This window comes from Schistocerca piceifrons, chromosome 2 (genome assembly GCF_021461385.2).
Source record: "Schistocerca piceifrons isolate TAMUIC-IGC-003096 chromosome 2, iqSchPice1.1, whole genome shotgun sequence".
NCBI classification, from domain to species: domain Eukaryota; kingdom Metazoa; phylum Arthropoda; class Insecta; order Orthoptera; family Acrididae; genus Schistocerca; species Schistocerca piceifrons.
The window spans coordinates 53,861,270-53,883,764 of record NC_060139.1 but is presented as its reverse complement, the minus strand read 5'-3'; the positions used below and the strand labels follow the sequence as shown (position 1 = coordinate 53,883,764).

At 42.5% G+C, this 22,495-nt stretch overlaps 1 protein-coding gene across 1 annotated transcript in view; it reads right to left on the bottom strand.

Annotated features, from left to right (window-relative positions):
* Window positions 1-593: 593 nt before the first annotated feature.
* LOC124775143 overlaps window positions 594-22,495 on the bottom strand; it is a 61,483-nt gene continuing 39,581 nt past the window's right edge. Inside the window, exons 2-3 of the mRNA XM_047249982.1 lie at window positions 1,498-1,669; window positions 594-1,297 (exon numbers count right to left, since the gene is read on the bottom strand). Coding sequence (XP_047105938.1) covers window positions 923-1,297; window positions 1,498-1,669 — 547 coding nt within the window. The 3' untranslated portion in view covers window positions 594-922. The remainder of the gene's footprint in view (window positions 1,298-1,497; window positions 1,670-22,495) is intronic.

Sequence of the window (22,495 nt, the reverse complement as noted above, 5' to 3'; positions counted from 1 at the left end):
GTATGAAGAGAGCGAGAGAATACTCGAACTCTCGCGCTACGAACTTGCACCTTAGCTTAGGCAGCTTTTTAACCAATTTGAGGTAGTTTACCAACTTGATAGGCCACAACTGTCCTACATAAAATTATTTGTCCTGACTGCTTCTGTACTCTTGTAGTATGTAGTAAACAGTTATCATTTCCATCCTCTATTTTAGGTTTTGATTTGAAAACTTCAGATTCCCAATATATTTTTACATACTGTAGAGTGGGTTGCTACTTCTTCTCCTTTGATGTAGCATTACGCTAAGAATATGTTATTAGTGATCATGTGAGTCACACAGGTAACTATCATCAGCCACAAATATCACAGAGCGGATCGTTATCAATGTTCATACAGTAATCAAGTTTAAGCTCTCTAAGGTTCGTCAAATGTTGAGGAAAAACTTGCAAGGGAAGACTTGCAACATTAAATGCATCAAGGATCAGTTCTCTAAGTTCAGTCATAACTATAAGACGTGTTAAGCTTTTCTCTGTTAGTTTGCAGAAACCAAGATTGAGGTACTTCAATTTACTACACTTTAAGACAAAGTCCACAGCGACATCTGTAAGTTCTGTGCAATAATACAAATCAAAATCTTCCAGGTTCTTGCATTTGTGTAGATTCCTCATTGCATCATCACTAATACGTGTTGAATATCTGAGAGCCAATCTCAAGAGATTTGGGCAGTTACTACAAATAGTGTTAACCAGAGTGTCATTTATTTCTGCATAATTGTTTAGTTCAAGTTCTTGTAACTGACACAATGCCTTTTGTTCAAAAATATCTGACATCACATCTGTTCTTACACCACGAGGAATTTTTATGCTCAGGGCCTTCAAGTTTTTCAGTGTTTTTATGATACCAAAATTGTGCGACTCAATGTAGCAATATTTGCTGTCTTCTAACTGCATTTTTCCAGCCTGTCCTTACAAATGTCAAGGAGAGGAATCACACATCTGCCATCTTGAGTGAGTGGGCTAATGCTTAAACTCAGTAGCTTGTTCTTCTTTTTCTCTAAGAAATATTCTAGTTCAGTAAAACTGCACACAACATAACGCATGTGTAAATGCTGTATCGCTGGGCAGCCCTCTGCTAAATACTTCAGTGCAATGGGTTTGTCTGATCTGCCTATAAAATAAATGTCATTCAGGTACTCCCATTGGCCCACAAGTTCTGCCAATTCTTCTCTTACTAGTGCAGATCCTGCGATAGTGATTTCCTCCAGCTTCGGACATTCTGAAACAAGATTCTTGAATGCTTCATAAGGTAACTCAAGCTGAGGCACACAGAAGTCTAATTTACGCAAATCTTTGCAGAATTCTGCTAATCTGTTAAGAACTTCTCCTGATGATCTAAACCAGATACAAAACACTGCAATTTTGGAACTTTTTGTAACAGTGACACAACATATTGAATGGATGCACTTCCCTCTACACTTAAACAGCTGTTCTACCACAGTACATCATTTGAACACACTTCAGACCAACGACTGCAAACAAATTGAACATTAAGTGCTATATCATCAACAGATAGATAAAAAAAGATCTGCAACAAAATTTCATTTGGAAGATCGTTTATGCTAAGTGGAGGATCATCCGTCAGATTCAATGACCTCTTACGCCTCCAATTATTTCCTTTAAGTATAGGCCTAGTAGAGATTACTTTCACAGCTTACGTATTTGGTTCTATGGGCTTTGAAATCCTCAATCCACTCCTGAGTTTTTCCATCACTGAAGCTCTCACCATCCTCACTGCGTGAGATATCCACTGGAAAATCAACACTACTTCCAGTCTACCATAAAATCGTTCACTATCAATATATCCTTTACTAAACGTGCTTATGGACTGACAAGTTACATACACGCCCCCAAATTAGCGCACAACATCCAACTGCCCTACATTATATGTACAAATTGTACCATATTGTGACTTCTTGGATCAATAAAATACAGCTGACATCCAGCAAGTAACATCTCATGCGCCGCATAAGATAGAGATGTGACCCCTGCCTACGGCTCAGTGGCTGAACCCGACTGCCACCCGATCCCGCGGGCTGAGCCGTCCGCCAGTGGCCAGGCGATCGCACGCGCCGGGCGATCCCGATCATTGGCAGTTCGCATGGAGTGGATTACAAAGCAATCCTATTCTACTCTCTGTGCTCGTGGCTGACACACTGATTTAGCTTGCAGCTCGCTTACTTTACTCAGTGCTTCTTCATATTTCTAGACTTCCGAAAAGCTTTTGACACCGTTCCTCACAAACGACTTCTGATCAGGAAGGTGGCAGTTCGTAGTAATAGACGGCAAACCATCGAGTAAAACTGAAGTGATATCAGGTGTTCCCCAGGGAAGCGTTCTGAGACCTCTGCTGTTCCTGATCTGTATAAATGACCTGGGTAACAATCTGAGCAATTCTCTTAGGTTGTTCGCAGATGATACTGTAATTTACCGTCTAGTAAGGCCATCCGGAGACCAGTATCAGTTGCAAAGCGATTTAGGAAAAATTGCTGTATGATGTGGCAAATGGCAGTTGACGCTAAATAACGAAAAGCGTGAGGTGATCCACATGAGTTCCAAAAGAAATCCGTTGGAATTCGATTACTCGATAAATAGTACAATTCTCAAGGCTGTCAATTCAACTAAGTACCTGGGTGTTAAAATTACGAACAAATTCAGTTGGAAAGACCACATAGATAATATTGTGGGGAAGGCGAGCCAAAGGCTGCGTTTCATTGGCAGGACACTTAGAAGATGCAACAAGTCCACTAAAGAGACAGCTTACACTACACTCGTTCGTTCTTTGTTAGAATATTGCTGCGCGGTGTGGGATCCTTACCAGGTGGGATTGACGGAGGACATCGAAGGGGTGCCAAAAAGGGCAGCTCGTTTAGTATTCTCACGTAATAGGGGAGAGAGTGTGGCAGATATGATACGCGAGTTGGGATGGAAGTCATTAAAGCAAAGACGTTTTTCTTCGCGGCGAGATCTTTTTACGAAATTTCAGTCACCAACTTTCTCTTCCGAATGCGAAAATATTTTGTTGAGCCCAACCTACATAGGTACGAATGATCATCAAAATAAAATAAGAGCAATCAGAGCTCGAACAGAAAGGTTTAGTTGTTCGTTTTTCCCGCGTGCTGTTAGGGAGTGGAATGGTAGAGAGATAGTATGATTGTGCTTCGATGAACCCTCTGCCAAGCACTTAAATGTGAATTGCAGAGTAATCATGTATATGTAGATGTAGATGTAGATATGAGTTTTATTATTTTTACATACATGATAGTGCATGTGTATGTTGTTTTTATTAGCCATATATTTATTTGTTTAATGTGATCACATTAATGCTTTCAGGTCACCTCTTAGATCAGAGCAGGATTTTTAAATGTACAAAACCTATTACATCACAGTAATTTAAAAAAAAACATAATATTTTTAGTATGATACGTCTCTGTCTTTCAAATCCATGTATTAGGCATTACCCTGTTACACGTTTTCCTTTGTCTTCCAAAAGACCTAACACCCACTGGGTAATACGTCACAAATAGTTTGGATATTCTAACATTTTCCATTCTTGTTGCATAGTCCATTCAGTTGTTCCTGTACTCCTTAATCTACTTACTTAACCTCCTCATCCCCTGTTCTTCTTTGATGTCGATGTTCATTATTTTGTCAGAGAGGGTGTACCCAGCTACTCTTCTAAGGAGTAACACATCCAGTACTTGTATATATTATTCACGTCATTCTTCTTTTCTTTTTTTACAGCCTACAATTCATTTCCAAGTGTCGTTCTTGGATCTACATCGTTTTGTAAAATCTGGATACAGTTTCCTTTCTTACTTTATTTATTAATGTTCTGTACATTTTTCTGTTAATGTAATTAAATCTTTCTATTTTCTATATGTCCATATTTGTCACAAATGAGATAATATTTCCTAAGATGCCGAGAACTGGCTTTTGTGCCCTGAAATACAGAACTTCTGTTTCCCTTGTAGCTGCAGATAAAATATTAATAGCTGTGTGGAGAATGTTATCAGCTCCAAGGAAGCCATGTGTATTGGCTGTTGAACTAGAAAAATATTTATATGAAGCATATTTGCCTAAAAACAGAGATTACTTAAACCGGTGGGAAAACAGGAAATTGCAGTACCCAATGCTATACCAACTGTTTCTGAAAAAGTTATACTTCCTAGTTGTGACAGTGCCCTGTGCGTGTATCTTTTCAAAAGCAAGCAAATACTCACCAAGAAAAGAAACTGACCCACTTCCAGTAAAATAGATCATAGTTTATTTATAACTCATGAAATTGAATAATTTTGCCTTTCTGGGTACATACATTGTCATACTGATTGTAAATGATGACTGTAGGTACTTAAATTAACTACAGTTACACTACGTGGGTTGGAACTAGAATAGTGGCAATACTGCTGTGAAGACACTATGCAATAGAATCTACGATTGCCGCTGATAGCACACGTCATTGACATATCTACCTTACCTCCGAGCAAATGGACTCGCCCGTCCCACGTCACCTTCGTGTGCACATTCGAGGGAAACACAGCCACTTGTGTGCGAGCGGTCTAACGTAACGGTGTCACTATGTTTTCGAAACAGGAACAACTGAGTTGGATCAAGATTGAATGTGCCAGAGGTCGTACAGCACGATATTGTCATTAAGGTATTGAAGAGGCTTGCGGGGAATCGGCATTGCCGTACAGAACAGTGGCATGTTGGGTAAAAGCCTTCTACGAAGGTCGGCAAACTGTGGCACACATACATCGGGCAGGTCGTCCTAGCGTCTCTCAAGAAGAAGTGCGCGCTGTTGCCGCGTTAGTGGACAGTGATCGACGCCATACGATTCGCGAGCTCGCCCACGAAACCGGATTAGCGCATACGATGTGCTTCGCATCCTGAAGGAACGCCTGGGCATGCGAAAAATTGCATCACGATGGGTTCCCCATAGCTTGACGGAAATGCAGAAATGGATGCGTTACGACGTTGATCAGACGCACCTGGAGCGCTATGAGCGTGAAGGAGAGGCTTTCTTCCGCCGCCTTATCGCAACACTGGAGAGACATGGGCCACATCGCACGAGCCAAACCTGAAAGGCCAATCCAACGAATGGCGTCATTATGGGTCGCCGCGAAAGTCGAAAGTGCGTCAGAGCCCCATTGTGGTGAAAGTTACGGTGATTCTCGTGTACAACTGTGATGGTGTTATCCTAATGCATTACGTTCCTCCACTGCAAACCGTCAATGCACAGTATTACTGTTCGTTTTTGGAGCATCACCTGCGACCAGCTTTGTGAAAGAAGCGGCGATTCTTTTCCGCGCAACGCACCCATCATTTTGCACTACAATGCGCGGGCGCATACAGCGCAAGCTGTGGCTGCCTTGTTCGGTCGATGGGACTGGAAAGTACTGTACCACCCACCATACTTCCCAGACTTAATTCCTGGTGACTTTGATTTGATTCCGAAGATGAAGGAACCACTTCCTGGCATTCGCTTCACAACTGTTCCAGAGATTCGACTGTCAGCAGACCGCTTCATTCGCACCAGCAACAGAACAGGCTCTGCTAACGGTATACTTTACCTTCCACATCGCTGGCAACGGGTTATACCAAACGCTGGTGACTACTTTGAAGTACAGTAACAGGTGCAAACACGTAACTCTTTTGTATCAAAAATGGCTCTGAGCACTATGGGACTCAACCGCTGAGGTCATTAGTCCTCTAGAACTTAGAACTAGTTAAACCTAACTAACCTAAGGACATCACAAACATCCATGCCCGAGGCAGGATTCGAACCTGCGACCGTAGCGGTCTTGCGGTTCCAGACTGCAGCGCCTTTAACCGCACGGCCACTTCGGCCGGCTCTTTTGTATCAGTTGTGAATAAATAGTTGCCAGTATTTAAGTTCCAACCCTCGTATATTACTACGTTTCTTACATTGCATTTTGTCTGCAGCAAAAATATGAAAATATAACAGCAATTATTCTTACCTTTAAAATTTTCCCACTTGATGAACATTTTTATGATGCTGTTGTAATGGTTCAAATGGCTCTGAGCACTATGGGACTTAACATCTGAGGTCATGAGACCCCTAGAACTTTGAACTACTTAAACCTAACTAACCTAAGGGCATCACACACATCCATGCCCGAAGCAGGATTCGAACCTGCGACCGTAGTGGTCGCGCGTTACCTGATATTGTTGTAATACTTTTAATTTTTGCAGGATATGAAAGCAGATGATTTAAATCTCAGAACTACTATGGACGTAACTTAGATTTATTACTTCTCTTTCTATGATCTTCCAAAACGAGATTACTTTCTCTCTCTCTTCTCAGCGATCACAGACCCTGTAGACCACGCGCTGTATCAACGATCTGCTTCCACCGCCTTCTATCTCTCGCAGCCTCTCTCCACCCTGCGGAAATTCCTAAGGCTGCGATGTCCTTCTCTATGTCATCTTTCCACCTTGTACGAGGTCGGCCCAATGGTCTTGTTGCCTGGAGAGTTCCTTCAAATGCTTTCTTGGTGATTCTGTTGCCTTCCATTCTGGCCAATTGTCCTGCCCATTGTAGTCTCCTACTTTTTAATTTCTCGATGATAGTGGGTTGCTTCATTAACTGATAAATTTCATTTTCTTTCGAATTCTCCATACGCCATTCTCCAACACAGGTCCCCAGATTTTTCTCATTACTTTTCTTTCAAAAGCATTGAGCTTTTCTCTTTCATTCTGTGCAGGCGTCCAGCTTTCTGAACCGTACAGTTCTATGGGGCAGATAATAGTGTTGTATATCTTCATCTTTGTGGTGATTGACAAAGCTTTACTTTTGAGTGGGTTGATTATTGACTAGAGACATCTCGACCCTGAGGCTATTCTTTCATTTATATCCACTGCTGTGATATTTTTAGTGTTGAAACGTGATTTCTGAATTTAGAATGTTGGTCAATTTCAAAGTAAGGATTCTGGTTTATAACTCGACCTGTTTCCATATATTCGGTTTTCTCTTGGTTAATCAAAAGCCCGATTTAGCTGGCACTGTGCCTGAGAGACCTGTACATGTCTTTCAGTTCTTCTTCAGTTCCACTCAGCAACACTATATCATCTGCATAAGCCAGGAATTTTACTTCGCTGTGTTCGAATCGGAGGCCATTGTATAGATGTAAATTACTCTCCCGAACCACTTTCTCTAATGCAAGGTTGAAGAGGACACATGAAAGAGCGCCTCCCTCTCGTAAGCGTGTTTTAATTGGAAAGGTGGGGTATATGAATCCTCTGAACTTCACTGCTGCCTGGGAGCCATCCATTCACAGTTGTATCATCCTATGATTTTACTGGGTATACTAACGAGATTACATGAGATTAAAATACAGATATAATGGCCTGAATTAAAAAGACAAGCTGACTTTCGTCTTTGAGCAAATGATGAGGGATGTGCCGTGAAAAATAGATAGTGCGTTCTTGTGAGTGAGAAGTTGTAATCGGACCACTGAAAAAACGATTTTGCCCATCTCTAGTCAGCACACCGCCCTCCTGGCCACTGACAGCTCTTCAGCCCTTAGAGTCGTCACTCCATGGAGCTGAGAGGACCCTGTTGCAGCCCTTTCACCAAGAAAAAACGCTTGGCAGTACTGAGAACTAAATCCTGATACTTCGTACAGCAATCAGACGTGCTGACCACTTGACTATGGTGATGGACAATTACCTAAAGGTACTGACAGGAAAAAGAATATTCTTTTAAAGGAAAAGATCCTTTAAGAATAAAAAAAAATTTGTTGATAATGAAAGAGAACAAGAGGGATATTCATACGCCACTTTCGACTATGTCCTCCATCAGCTCATTGGGCACGCATTACGATCTCACGATGTCCCTGAAACTTACATCCGATAGGTGCAATTGCTGTATCGAAATATTTGCTGCAATGTCCGACGTGCAGTGTGAAAATCACCCCCTTTTACTGTCAATGTCGGAGGTCATCAAGGTTCAGCACTGTCATCGTTACAGTTTATCCTCTGTATGGACACTGTGACATTCGACCTATAGCCACCACATTCTTGGTTACTCTTATGTGGGCCGCGCGGTGTGGTCGCGCGGTTTGAGGCGCTACGTCACTGACCGTGCGGCCCTTCCCGGAAGAGGTTCGAGTCCTCCCTCGGGCATGGGGGTGTGTTTGGGTGTGTCGTCCTTGGCATAAGTTAGTTTAAGTTAGTTTAAGTATTGTGTAAGTGTAGGGACCGATGACCTCAGCAGTTTGGTCCCTTAGGAATTCACACACATATGGACATTCCTATATTATGGCGATGTTTTACTGGCAAGCGAACACTGTGAAGGACTCCAGGCACAGACGCAGCAATGGAATGAATGACATGGCAAATTTGTCCTCTAACTGAACATCACAAAGACATAATACATGTTGTGTGGTGTTCAAACCGATGGGACCATTAAAGTAGGTGGAGAAAACTGAAGAAATTTGAGCAATTCAAATATCTTGGCCCACTCATATTCGGTGATGGTGAAAGTCTTTCAGATCGCCGTGCTCGTGTTAACCCAGCCTGGATAAAATGGCACCAGGTGACTGGCGTCCTGTGTGATCGCTGTAAGACTTAACGCCTTAAGTCAAAGGTTTATAGGACAGTAGCATGCCCAGTCTCACTTTATAGGTCGGAGTGTTGGCCAACGACAACGAAGTATGAGCAGGCTCTCCACGTGACGGAAATGCGGAGGCTCTGATGGTCCCTTGGGCTTACCCGATTTGACCACGTAACCAACGTCGACGGTCGACGGCGACTTGGAGTTGTCTCAGACAAACTAGGCGAAAGCAGGTGGAGATGGTACAAACACGTCATGTGCAGTAAAGCAGACTCGGTGGTAAGAACAGCTATGCACTTGGACACAAATGACCGACGACCTCGTGGGAGACTCAAGACACGATGGATGGACCGTTTCGAGAAGGATATGGAATTCGTCAATGCCACCTATGAAGAAGCCCTTGACAGACTCAAATGGAGCCAGATATGTCAACAAGCGGACCGTGCTAGTGCGGGAAAAAGCTGAGAAGAAGAAAAATGAAAAATTGGAATAAGTTAAATATTTTGTTGAGGGTGTGACTTAGATATGCATATAAGAGACACAGAGAAGAAATTCTAATATATGTGTAACAATAATATGAAATGAGACACAACTGAAATTTGGAAGAGCACGGATGATCCAACTTTATCGTATGGAAATGAAAAACGAGTCACAGGTAACAAGAAGTGAATATATTTCAGGCAGTAAAAGAGAGAGCAATAGCAAATTAGAATTAAAAAAGGTGACATTAGGTACGACTGGAACATTTCCAAATGAGGGACTGAAACCCATGAAATCTGAACAAAATGGAATGAACACGCTTACAGGTTATACATGATGGTCTGAAACAGTCTGATAACCTTGTAAGGATGTAACAGGGTAGGTTATCGTAAGAAGTAATTGTTAAGAAAAAATTCGATACTTTGAGCAGTTTCAGAGTTAATTAGCAATGAAATTAGTCAGTCAGGCCGTAGCACACGCAAATTCAATTGGCCCGCAAGATACAGCTAGTTGTTAGATGTTTTCGTAGCTTAAAGGACAACAGACGAGACTGCTAAGCCGTTGGCACGGATTCGATCCTTACTGCTATCCCATGTGCAATTTTTGCATTGTTCTCCTTTGGAAAACAAACGGAGAACTCGTTCGCAAACCCTCTCTGACAGTCTGCTTGAATTTGCGCACACAACGACCTGATCTGCTAATTTCAACGCTATTTAACTCCGAAATGGTGCAGCTCATCGAAATTCTTTCATAACAGTTATTTCTCAGCACAGCCTACCCTGCAACACCATTACAAGCGTCTCAGACTGTTTATGACCGTCCAGCACTTCTTATATTCTAATCCGTACCTCATCACGTCTAGAGTCATATATACTTATTATTTCCATTCCTTTAGTACCCAATAAAGAAAATATGTCTTAATGTGTACCTCTGTAAAAGTAACTTGTGCAATAACTGTACAAAATCGTTAGATGACCAAAAGATACTATTATTTTACACCTCAATAATCGTGCTTTGTTCTGTTAAGCTGATATTTAAGAAAACTGATTAAATTATTTGGACTTTGTACTTTCAAGCTTTACGGTTCTCCCCGTTGGCAAACAAAAAGGTACTGGCCTCCAATCGAACAGCCCTCCCCATTTCTAGTCTACAAAGACACATTTCTCCTGTTTTCATTGTTACTTACAAAGGTTTCTCTCTGATGTGCCCATGAGCTGGTGGTTTAATTTCCTTATGTAATAACGCCTTCCATTTAAGATATTGGAGGGCGCGACAGTAAGTGTGTTCCCGGTTATAGGTTAGTTCTTCAGTCACTCGCTTATGAGCAAACAAAGATTTCCAGTGTGTCCTGAAGTCAGCCGACATACTGTTAAGTCTTGTGCCAGTTGATCTCAGGTACCTCAATTCCAGTGTAGATCCCGTTGGAGATTAAAAGGAAGTTTTATCCTTAACCCATTTCATAAGCATTTTGAGACATAAGCTATTAATTTATGCGTCATCGCCAAAATAGCGTACGATTAACATGCACTGATACTTAAATGTTTCTCACTAGAGTCACATTACCATTCTGGTAGCCAAATGTGTTTCAATTAGTACAAACTTAAATTGTAAGTTAATTTATTTTGAAATTACTGTGCGGATGCAGTCCTTTTAAGAAAATTTGCTGTTATAGTATCACTTTTTCCTCAAAAAGACGTCGATGGAATGTCAGTGTGCAGTTGAAGGATTTACTACGTTGATACATCTTAGTCAACAAGACACGTGAACAAGACTACAGTTCATGTAAGTGTTCAGTGAAACATCAGTAGCATTTGTGAAATGAGTATCTCGTTATTCATAACAGCCACGTAGCAGTATGTCCCACTTGCTTTAGTATTCTGTCTATCTCGAGGTTCATCATTGCAACAATTACGAGCAGGTCTCTCTATACGAAATTCCTGAAAGAGGTAATGTCCGTTTTGACCTATTTATCTAGTAGGAGTGCTTATGAATTACATGCTTTAGGGAGTTTTCATAATGACATTTGAGAAGGCAATTAAAGTAAGTTACCTCTTGTCTATAAAAATTTCTCACTGTGCTGCTAATGAGTTAAATCCAAGTTTTACGTAATGGATGGGGAATATTGATACTGATGGCTGAAGTTTTCTATCAGGTGTACTATTACGTTACTGGATGAGGGTACTGGTCAGTAGAAGAATCCAAAAATAATGTCAACGTTCTTTTGATAGTTAACTTCATCCATAATTTTTGAACTGACTCGGTTTCTGTCTCACTGAAATCATGTTACATATGTACATCACCAAACAGTTGACGTTTCAATGAATCGTAGAAGGGAGCAGTATGTAAGTGTTACCACCTACGGTATTCTATTGTGAAGAATTCTACTGCTAGTCACTTATACCTCAATAAAAATTCTTATAGGAACGATTTGTTGCTATCTCAAGGGGTACTTCGTAATACTGTTACGGGGGAGGGAAGACTAATCTGCAGAAAAAATAGTCTAGCGAGATTAAATTAACAGTAAAGTCAGGCCCAAGAGATACTATTAAAAATGCTACAAAAGTAAGAAAACCTTGGACACTACAATGAATGGTATGACATCTTGTTACAACTTGGGAGAAATCATTTTCCTGCGTAGGCCATCTTTACTTTTGAAACAAACACTGTAACATCACAATAGGTGTCGTGACATGATAACAAATGAGCGAAGCAACGAATTAATCTCCCGAATGCCTGTAGAAGCAATATGGGTCTACACATTTCTTTTTTATTCTTATTGCACGTCCTCTGTCCTTATTTCCATTTTTCACCCTTCCAGAAAGTGTGTGGTCTAGTGTGGATCATTTGAATGTAGTAGCAGACGAACTAGAGAGGCGGTGGGTTTCTTAATCTTCTACCAATCTAAACGGTGTCGATGGAAGGCAGAGAGCAGGAACAGGAGGGCTTGGCCAAAGATGAGTAAAGCAAAAATGTTTTCCTAGCAGGGGTTGGTCATGGGCCTCCCCCACCACCTCGGGCGGTTCGGAGAGAGCTACACGTGACTGTTACAGGGAGAGTTGTTCTGAAGACAGGTAAGCGACCAGACGTTACCTCAGAACGGCTGTGTCGAACAAGGAACAAAAGGTATTTGAATATGTTAATAATAATTTCTTAATCTCAACAATTTCTTTTCCTAGCTTTTTTTAATTACCATTTAGGTTCTGGTTACAATTTTTGATTCAGTTAATCAGTGTCATAATAGCGTGATTTCTGTTAGGCTGGACCACGCGGTCTATAGATTCAAAGCGCAGCCCAAACCTTAAAAGATACTGCTTGCCATATTATATTTTGTGCGGGACATTTTAAATTATCAATAAAACTGTACCGAGCGTATATGTGGCAAGATGAATTGATTCCATTCCAAGCGCTTCACGCAAAGATATGCAGCCACCAAAATCCTGCTTGCTGCCAGCCACGAGGTGCATACAATTCTTTCCACTAATAAATCCTGTCGACATTTTGTTTGCCGTGTGAATTAGTTCATGTGAATGTCTGTGTTACAAACTTGAGCAGTGACCACGTGCTCCCCAGATCTTCCCACCCCACACCACTCTACAAAACTAAATATTTTATCGTTTGAAGCTATTTACGTGATCGTTAATTTATTTTCAATACATCTGAAAATAGTGTCACATTTGTAGTATTGATGATTACGCTCATAAAATCCAAAGTGATCGGCTCAAGTTTAGCTAACGGTACGTAGCTTTCTCTGATTGACCCACAAAATACCATTGCGTTATCCGTTAGGGCCTTAATGGATTCAGTCGGTGAAAGAATTGTTTCTAAAATTTGGATGGACCTAAATGTATTTCAAATAATGGGGAAAACTATTCAGAGAAGGTTACGTGGCCAAAGAAAAAAAAGAGCGAAAGTGGACAGGATAAGGCATCATAGCAGGCTGGAACAAAAAGAAATAATAATAATCAAAAGAAGCTCCTGCTAGCGAAAGTAAGTAACCCAATGGTGAGTTACAGCACTTCATTACATACTTTTACTGGTAGCCAATTTCACCCCTTGGGTATTTGCAAGCTATTTTCATTATTTTTGTTGCAATGAGAAACTGTAGTCACGTTTATCTCATCTTTCACACATCTTTCTGGAGGAAGCTCCGTCTAATGGTGTACCTAACAACATTTTCTTATGATCACAGTGGCAACGGGAGCAACTAACGCAGATGTTAGTTCTGTATGTAAAATGATAAAAACCAGCGTAAGTGTTGGTTTTATTATTTTCCATACGGAATTCACATCTGTGATGCTCCTATGAAAACTTGATTATGGACACCATTATATGGAGACTCCCCCACACACGCATCTGGAAGATAAATTATTATGTCACTAAATTTTTTCATTGAAACAAAAATAATGGAGGAGGTAGCTTGGAATTGCCCCAGGTTATGAAATTAGCTAACAGCAAAGGTATGCAATAAAGTTTTAATTTCAAAAATAGAAATAGCGTTCGCTGGAAATTGGTTTTCGTCAAGAAATTTGCAGCGACTATGTACAAAATACTCTTCTTATGAAATGGGTAAATACAGGGTGTTACAAAAAGGTACGGCCAAACTTTCAGGAAACATTCCTCACATACAGAGAAAGAAAATATGTTATGTGAACATGTGTCCGGAGACGCTTACTTTCCATGTTAGAGCTCATTTTATTACTTCTCTTCAAATCACATTAATAATGGAATGGAAACACACAGCAACAGAACGTACCAGCGTGACTTCAAACACTTTGTTACAGGAAATGTTCAAAATGTCCTCCGTTAGCGAGGATACATGCGTCCACCCTCCGTCGCATGGAATCCCTGATTCGCTGATGCAGCCCTGGAGAATGCGGTATTGTATCACAGCCGTCCACAATACGAGCACGAAGAGTCTCTACATTTGGTACCGGGGTTGAATAGACAAGAGCTTTCAAAAGCCCCCATAAATGAAAGTCAAGAGGGTTGAGGTCAGGAGAGCGTGGAGGCCATGGAATTGGTCCGCCTCTACCAATCCATCGGACACCGAATCTGTTGTTGAGAAGCGTACGAACACTTCGACTGAAATGTGTAGGAGCTCCATCGCGCATGAACCACATGTTGTGTCGTACTTGTAAAGGCACATGTTCCAGCAGCACAGGTAGAGTATCCCATATGAAATCATGATAACGTGCTCCATTGAACGTAGGTGGACGAAACTAAAATGAGCTCTAACATGGAAATTAAGCGTTTCCGGACACATGTCCACGTAACATCTTTTCTTTATTTGTGTGTGAGGAATGTTTCCTGAAAGTTTGGCCGTACCTTTTTGTAACACCGTGTATAATGTGTCCTAATAAAGGTGTCTCACATCAATAAACGATGATGAGGATGAGACGGAGTTTCTATCAAATCATTTCTATAAATATGGATATTACACTCCTGGGAATTGAAATAAGAACACCGTGAATTCATTGTCCCAGGAAGGGGAAACTTTATTGACACATTCCTGGGGTCAGATACATCACATGATCACACTGACAGAACCACAGGCACATAGACACAGGCAACAGAGCATGCACAATGTCGGCACTAGTACAGTGTATATCCACCTTTCGCAGCAATGCAGGCTGCTATTCTCCCATGGAGACGATCGTAGAGATGCTGGATGTAGTCCTGTGGAACGGCTTGCCATGCCATTTCCACCTGGCGCCTCAGTTGGACCAGCGTTCGTGCTGGACGTGCAGACCGCGTGAGACGACGCTTCATCCAGTCCCAAACATGCTCAATGGGGGACAGATCCGGAGATCTTGCTGGCCAGGGTAGTTGACTTACACATTCTACAGCAAGTTGGGTGGCACGGGATACATGCGGACGTGCATTGTCCTGTTGGAACAGCAAGTTCCCTTGCCGGTCTAGGAATGGTAGAACGATGGGTTCGATGACGGTTTGGATGTACCGTGCACTATTCAGTGTCCCCTCGACGATCACCAGTGGTGTACGGCCAGTGTAGGAGATCGCTCCCCACACCATGATGCCGGGTGTTGGCCCTGTGAGCCTCGGTCGTATGCAGTCCTGATTGTGGCGCTCACCTGCACGGCGCCAAACACGCATACGACCATCATTGGCACCAAGGCAGAAGCGACTCTCATCGCTGAAGACGACACGTCTCCATTCGTCCCTCCATTCACGCCTGTCGCGACACCACTGCAGGCGGGCTGCACGATGTTGGGGCGTGAGCGGAAGACGGCCTAACGGTATGCGGGACCGTAGCCCAGCTTCATGGAGACGGTTGCGAATGGTCCTCGCCGATACCCCAGGAGCAACAGTGTCCCTAATTTGCTGGGAAGTGGCGGTGCGGTCCCCTACGGCACTGCGTAGGATCCTACGGTCTTGGCGTGCATCCGTGCGTCGCTGCGGTCCGGTCCCAGGTCGACGGGCACGTGCACCTTCCGCCGACCACTGGCGACAACATCGATGTACTGTGGAGACCTCACGCCCCATGTGTTGAGCAATTTGGCGGTACGTCCACCCGGCCTCCCGCATGCCCACTATACGCCCTCGCTCAAAGTCCGTCAACTGCACATACGGTTCACGTCCACGCTGTCGCGGCATGCTACCAGTGTTGAAGACTGCGATGGAGCTCCGTATGCCACGGCAAACTGGCTGACACTGACGGCGGCGGTGCACAAATGCTGCGCAGCTAGCGCCATTCGACGACCAACACCGCGATTCCTGGTCGGTCCGCTGTGCCGTGCGTGTGATCATTGCTTGTACAGCCCTCTCGCAGTGTCCGGAGCAAGTATGGTGGGTCTGACACACCGGTGTCAATGTGTTCTTTTTTCCATTTCCAGGAGTGTACGTCCTGTCCGAGGTATACGGTAGTACAAGATTTACGACGAGTGCACGTAATTTGGGAGTATATGTTATCTGTTTGGCGAATTTTTTGAGTTTTGCGTAACGCTCGCAAGTGTATTACCACAAGGGCAAACTGTGCTCCCTACAGCGTCAAGTGGATTAGCTCAAGCTACTATATGGAAGAAGCCGTGCGCGGCGGTTACGTTATCCAGCGTTGCTGGAAATGGTCGTAAGGTCGTAGCAGATGGCGGAGGTCCCTGAGGGGCCCTGCTTGCTAGGAACCTTCGGATGGCGGGCCCTTGGGAAATGTTGTAGAGCGCCTGAGCAGCTGGCAGTTACTGGGACGTTGTGTCACGCCAAGCTAAACTGCCCGTCACTGGCCCTTCGTCCTTGCCTGTATGCGCTGTGTCCTTCAGGCACCTTAATGGGCCCATTGATGGATCTGAGCAAGGAGGCACCAAGTGTATTACGAGCTGCATGAATTTATATTTAGAGCATATAAACTTAGAGGTAGAGATGCCTTCCATTTTAACTGTGTACATGGCACAGACTATGTCTACATCTACATGGATACTCTGTAAATCACATTTAAGTGCCTGGCGGAGGGTTCATCGAACCACCTTCACAATTCTCTATTATTCCTATTTCGTATAGCGCGCGGGAAGAATGAACACCTATATCTTTCCGTACGAGCTCTGATTTCCCTTATTTTATCTTTGTGATAGTTCCTCCCTATGTAAGTCGGTGTCAGCAAAATATTTTCGTATTCGGAGGAAAAAGTTGGTGATTGGAATTTCGTGAGAAGATTCCGCCGCAACGAACACTACCTTTCTTTTAATGATGCCCATCCCAAATCCTGTATCATTTCTGTGACACTCTCTCCCATATTTCGCGATAATACAAAACGTGCTGCCTTTCTTTGAAATTTTTCGATGTACTCCGACAGTCCTATCTGGTAAGGATCCCACACCGCGGAACAGTAATCTAAAAGTTGACGGACAAGCGTAGTGTAGACAGTCTCCTTAGTAGGTCTGTTACATTGTGTAAGTGTCTCCCAATAAAACGCAGTCTTTGATTAGCCTTCCCTCAGCATTTTCTGTGTGTTTCTTCCAATTTAAATTCATCGTAATTTTAATAGTTAGGTATTTAGTTGAATTTGCGGCTTTTAGATTAGACTGATTTATCGTGTAACCGAACTTTAACACGTTCCTTTTAGCACTCATGTGGATGACTTCATACTTTTCGTTATTTAAGGTCAACTGCCACTTTTCGCACTATTCCGATATTTCTTCTAAATTGTTTTGCAGTTTGTTTTCATCTTCTGACGACTTCATTAGTCATATTAACAGAATCTTCCGTCGGTTCTTGTTAGAACAACATTATAATAAATGAAAAGCACCAGTTTGCTTTTGTTCTACTTTATAGTCGATAAACGACAGCGTGATCTGCAAACAACCGAAGACGGCTGCTCAGATTGTCTCCCAAATCGTTTATATAGATAAGGAACAGCAAAGGGCCTATAACACTACCTTGGGGAACGCCTGAAGTCACTTGTGTTTTACTCAATGTCTTTTCGCCAGTTACAACGAACTGTGACCTCTCTGACAGGAAATCACAGATCCAGTCTCATAATTGAGACGATATTCCATAAGCACGACATTTCTATAAAATTTACGCCAGTAAAATAAAATAATGTAAAATGTAACCTACCTTATTTTCGAATACAGGGCTTAGGTCAAACCTTCCGAAGATAAACTTATCAGCCAGAACATTATGACCGCATAGCTAATAGCCGATCTGTCCACCTTTGGAACGGATAACTGCAGCGACGTGTCGTGGCATGGAAGCAATGAGGCCTTGATAGGTCGCTGGAGGGAGTTGGCACCACATCTGCACACACAAGCCAAGCAATTCCCGTAATTTGCTCGGAGGATGCGATGTGATCTGACGCCACAGTCAGTCACAAAAAAATGGTTCAAATGGCTCTGGGCACTATTGGGACTTAACGTCTGAGGTTATCAGTCCCCTAGAACTTAGAACTACTTAAACCTAACTAATGTAAGGGCATAACACACATCCACGCCCGAGGCAGGATTCGAACCTGTGACCGTAACGGTCACGTGGTTCCAGACTGTAGCGCCTAGAACCGCTGGCCGCCCCGGCTGGCGTTCAGTCACTCCCCATGTGTGATCGATCGGGTTCAGATCTAGCGAGTTCGGGACCAGCGCATGAACGGGAACTCACCACTGTGTTCGTCGAATCACTCCAACACACACCTCGCTTTATGACATGGCGTAATGTCTTGCTGGAAAATGCCACTGAAGTGGTATACGTGGTCTGCAAACAGTGTACGATACTCCATGGCCATCATGGTACCTTGCACGAATTCCACTGGACTCCTGGAGGCCAACGTAAATGTTCCCCCGAGCACAATGGAGCCCCTGCTAGCTTGTCACTCTCCCAAAGTACACGTATCGAGGAGCTGTTCCCCTGGAAGACGACATATTCGCGCCCACTCATCGGTATGATAAAGATGGTATCGGGACTTATCAGCCCATGCAACGCTCTGCCACTCCGCGAGCATCCAATGCCGATGGTCAAGTGCCCATCGTTAGGAGTGTGTGTAAGTGTGTGTGTGTGTGTGTGTGTGTGTGTGTGTGTGTTCAGACTCACTTGTACATTAGAGTCTGGTGTTAGTTGTGCCACAATTCGCCGCCTGTCCTGTTTTACCAGTCTTCCCAGCCCGCGACGTGCGACATCTGTTATGAGAAGTGACTGCCCAACCACACAACTTTTAGACATAGTTTTATCTGGTTTTTGCCACGTTCTGAAGACGCTCACGACAGCACTACTCGAACACCCGACAAGTTACGCAGTTTGCGTTATGCTTGTGTCGAGGTTCCGGGCCATCAGAATCTGCTCTCGGTCAATCTCAGGTAGATCGCACGCCTTCATTCGACACACGGAATGCACGCTCACCGATACTACATGCACCGTGTTGTGTGTGTGTGACTGGCAGTCATTCCTCGCCAGGCTACGCTGCTATCTCCTGGACGGGTTTATATTTCCAGAAAGTCGGTGGTTATAATGTTCTTGTTGTTCAGTGTACTTCGAACCAGAGCTTCAAAGAACTGCACCGTATTTATTTATAATCACACTTTACAGCGAAGGGAAGATGCTGTGAGGAGAAACGCACTGGTCAGGTGACACTGAATGAACCAACAGAAGGAAAAAATTTAAGACCATTGCTGTAAGCAACGGTAAGGGACAGTCGAAGCAAAATAGAGTTACTATATGTAAATCGTGTACAGGATGTACTTTATATGTATTAGTCGATAGTTCGATGATTATCAGAGGAATGGCAGGTCGATTTCTAATCTCAGATTTTCAATAATAGCTACTTTGTCAGTTTGTGAGCATGTAAGCAGAGCTAAAAATATGGCTGCCACTTTTGTAACGTTTTTCACGCTCAATTTGTACCAATGCGAGGATGATGTGGATAACTACAACGCAGGTAAAGACCCTGAATATGTTCCTGAACTCAAATGCGCTCCAAAAGGTGTTGTTAATCAGGTAGATGTGAATAATTACTTAAACAAGTAAACAACGTTGAATAGTTCCCATTTTTACAGATTACGTGAAGTTATGTGACACTACGATGGGATCAGTGTTGAGAGCCGTCCTTAACGTTGTTACCGTGGTGTAGTAAGGCGACAATAAAATTAATTTAATATACTGCTGAATGATAGATTAATGTTTGAGGCTGTCATTCTTTGTTATTGCAAACATTGGTACAACAAATTTTAATATGAGAAACTAAAAACGCGTGTTTTGAGAGGTCTCATGGTAACGTTTGGTAACTTGCCCATCAAGTAAACAGTTATAAGTCAGTGTTAATAGACGTTAAGTAAGCCAGGCACCCAAGTGGACAACGTAAGCATCCATTCATATATTTTCTAGAACAAATTTGCATAGAATTTGCAATTTCTTCTGGAAATATTTCAAAACAGGGACCATTTTGCTAAAACAATCACAGTCGACGTACTAAAAATATCTTAGGAGATTTTACTGATATTCTGTTGCAAAATTTGTCAAAACAACCAAATTGTTCCTTACCACTGCCTACAGCGAGGTCTTCGTGAAAAGAGCGATCGTTGTGGAAGCTCATGGAAAAGTCGAATAGAAGCTGAAGTTGTTTTGTTCTACAACCAGTCACATTATTTATTTATTTATTTATTTTAATACATTTCTGCGCGATTCGATGTTATGCTCATCATTAGACATTTGTATAGCGCGAATAAAAAAGTTACTGAAGTGTTATGAAGTTAACTATTTGAACATTTACAAGCTATGTTAAGTAACCTAGTCTTTCTTGTGAGAAATTGTGTTTCGGGGTGTGGAGTGTGGGTAGGAAAAAGAGAGCGACGAAGTGAGATTTACTGTTATTTCTCTTTCATTTTCTGTTGCTGTTCTACTGAACACAGAAGACATTCAATCACTCTTTCGAAATGTTCAACGTGTACATCATAAAAGCAACGACTGAAACAAATACTAGCCTTTTCAATGGAGATCTATGCGAAAAACTTCACAGTTGGTATTGCTAATCTCGATGGAATGAATGACAAGCAGACGATACGAACTGAGAGGAAACCAACGGAAGGCAGAGAGGGGCATCTAAAATGAGGCTGTCAGTATTTTAAGATAAACTGGATTAATGTAGTAGAGAACATGAAGGGACTGTACTATCCTGGAAGCAAAATAACACATGAAGGGCGCAGCAAGGTGGTACGAGTTGCAGTCAATCGCAGGCAAAGGCTACATTTGCTCTTTCTTCTACACGATCCAGTCCCATTAATGTGATCACCACCTATGTTCGACGTCAACGTGCAACAACAGATCATATGACAGGTGCAAACACTAACAATGGATGGTATATAAAGTGTGTCGTGGGGATGTGGCAAACGGTGCAATGTTTGGTGTAATGCAGTAACGGAGTGATTTATCTAACGTCCAAAAGGGCTTGATCATGGGCTTTCAGGGCAAGGGGGGAACCATTTCCGAAATGGCTAAGTTTGCAAACTCTTCGTTTGCCGACGCGGTTAACGTACACCGTGGATGGCATTAATGGCGCTGTCCAAAAGAGGCGCCGAGGCAAGAGTGATGCAGCACGGGCTGTAGGCAGGGATGAATGTCGGCTGCGAAGGCGTGTTCAAACGAACGGACGAGAAACTGTTGAGCAACTGACAGCCCAGATGAACCAAGTGGCTACCAACAGAGTCTCCTCAACGACCGTTCAATGGATGTTGCTGCATCTGGGCCTCTGCAGAAGGAAATGGTTTATTCACCCATGCTCACTACAGTTTATCGGGGTCAAAGACTAGATTTTTCTTACCAATGCCGCATCTGGATGTGTACTGAGTGGTGACAGGCAGCCTTTTCAGATGAATAGCGTGATGTGCTCCATCTGACAGACGGGTGTTGGCGTGAACGATGTGAAACGGTTGAAAGCAAACACTTTGCACCATTCATCGGAACGATCCAGGTCGCAGGAAGGACCGTTTTGATTTCGGGGATATTTTTATGGCATTCCCTGGATGCTTTCGTCATTCTGGAAGGCGCAATGGATCAACAAAAGTATGCATCTGCCCCTGGGACCACACTCAGGTTTTTGATTGGTGGTCACGTTAATATGTTATTCCTTCTGTAACCTCCCCCTCACTTATCGACCTTAATGACAGTGAAAAATTAAACCGCGTGTACCTAATGGAAATTTGGGAAAAGCAATCGTCACCGAAGTTAATCTGTCGGTAAAGAGTGAGGAAAGGGTTACATCTAAATGAAAGGAAAAATGCAAATGAAACTGGTGGAAATTAATTTTGAAAAGGGGTAAAGTTAATAAAGAAAGTAAATGTGCGGCCGTTACGTTAACAGTTAACTAGCGGTAATTAGATATTTGAGATTTGGGGGAAATTACGGTCGCCAGTCCTAAGGACAATTACTATAGTAACTGAAAAAGAAAGGTTATTATATATACAATTAGCACTAGAAGCGTGGCAACTGAAGGTTGACACGTGTAGTGTGAAAACTGAAAGTTTGTCAGAAGTAATAAATTTCGCTACACTCTGACTTAATTTAGCAAAAGAATTAATAAAACCGGAAAATCGAAAGTTAATTTAGTGACTGAAGTTAATAGTGAGCTTTCTTTCTGAAGCACATCGAAATCCAGTAAAATACGGTTAGTCTTGGACTACCTCAACAATCATTTCAAAAGCAACTTGACTCTACTCAATTTAGAAACAAGAGATTTAACTTTGAACTTGAATTAAATGATTCTGAACAATTAACAATAGTAAAATTTAGTACGTACCAAGCTGAGCTGCAGCCACAGGTAAGCTAAAATGTGCTAACAAAACTCGCACTCTTAATTTGTGCTCGTGTAACCTAAATATTGTAGCCAGCTATGATTACTTTAACTGAACTTTGAAATTAAAGCAGTGAAATCTAATTATATTATTTTAATGCTGGCGTTTGAATTTCAACG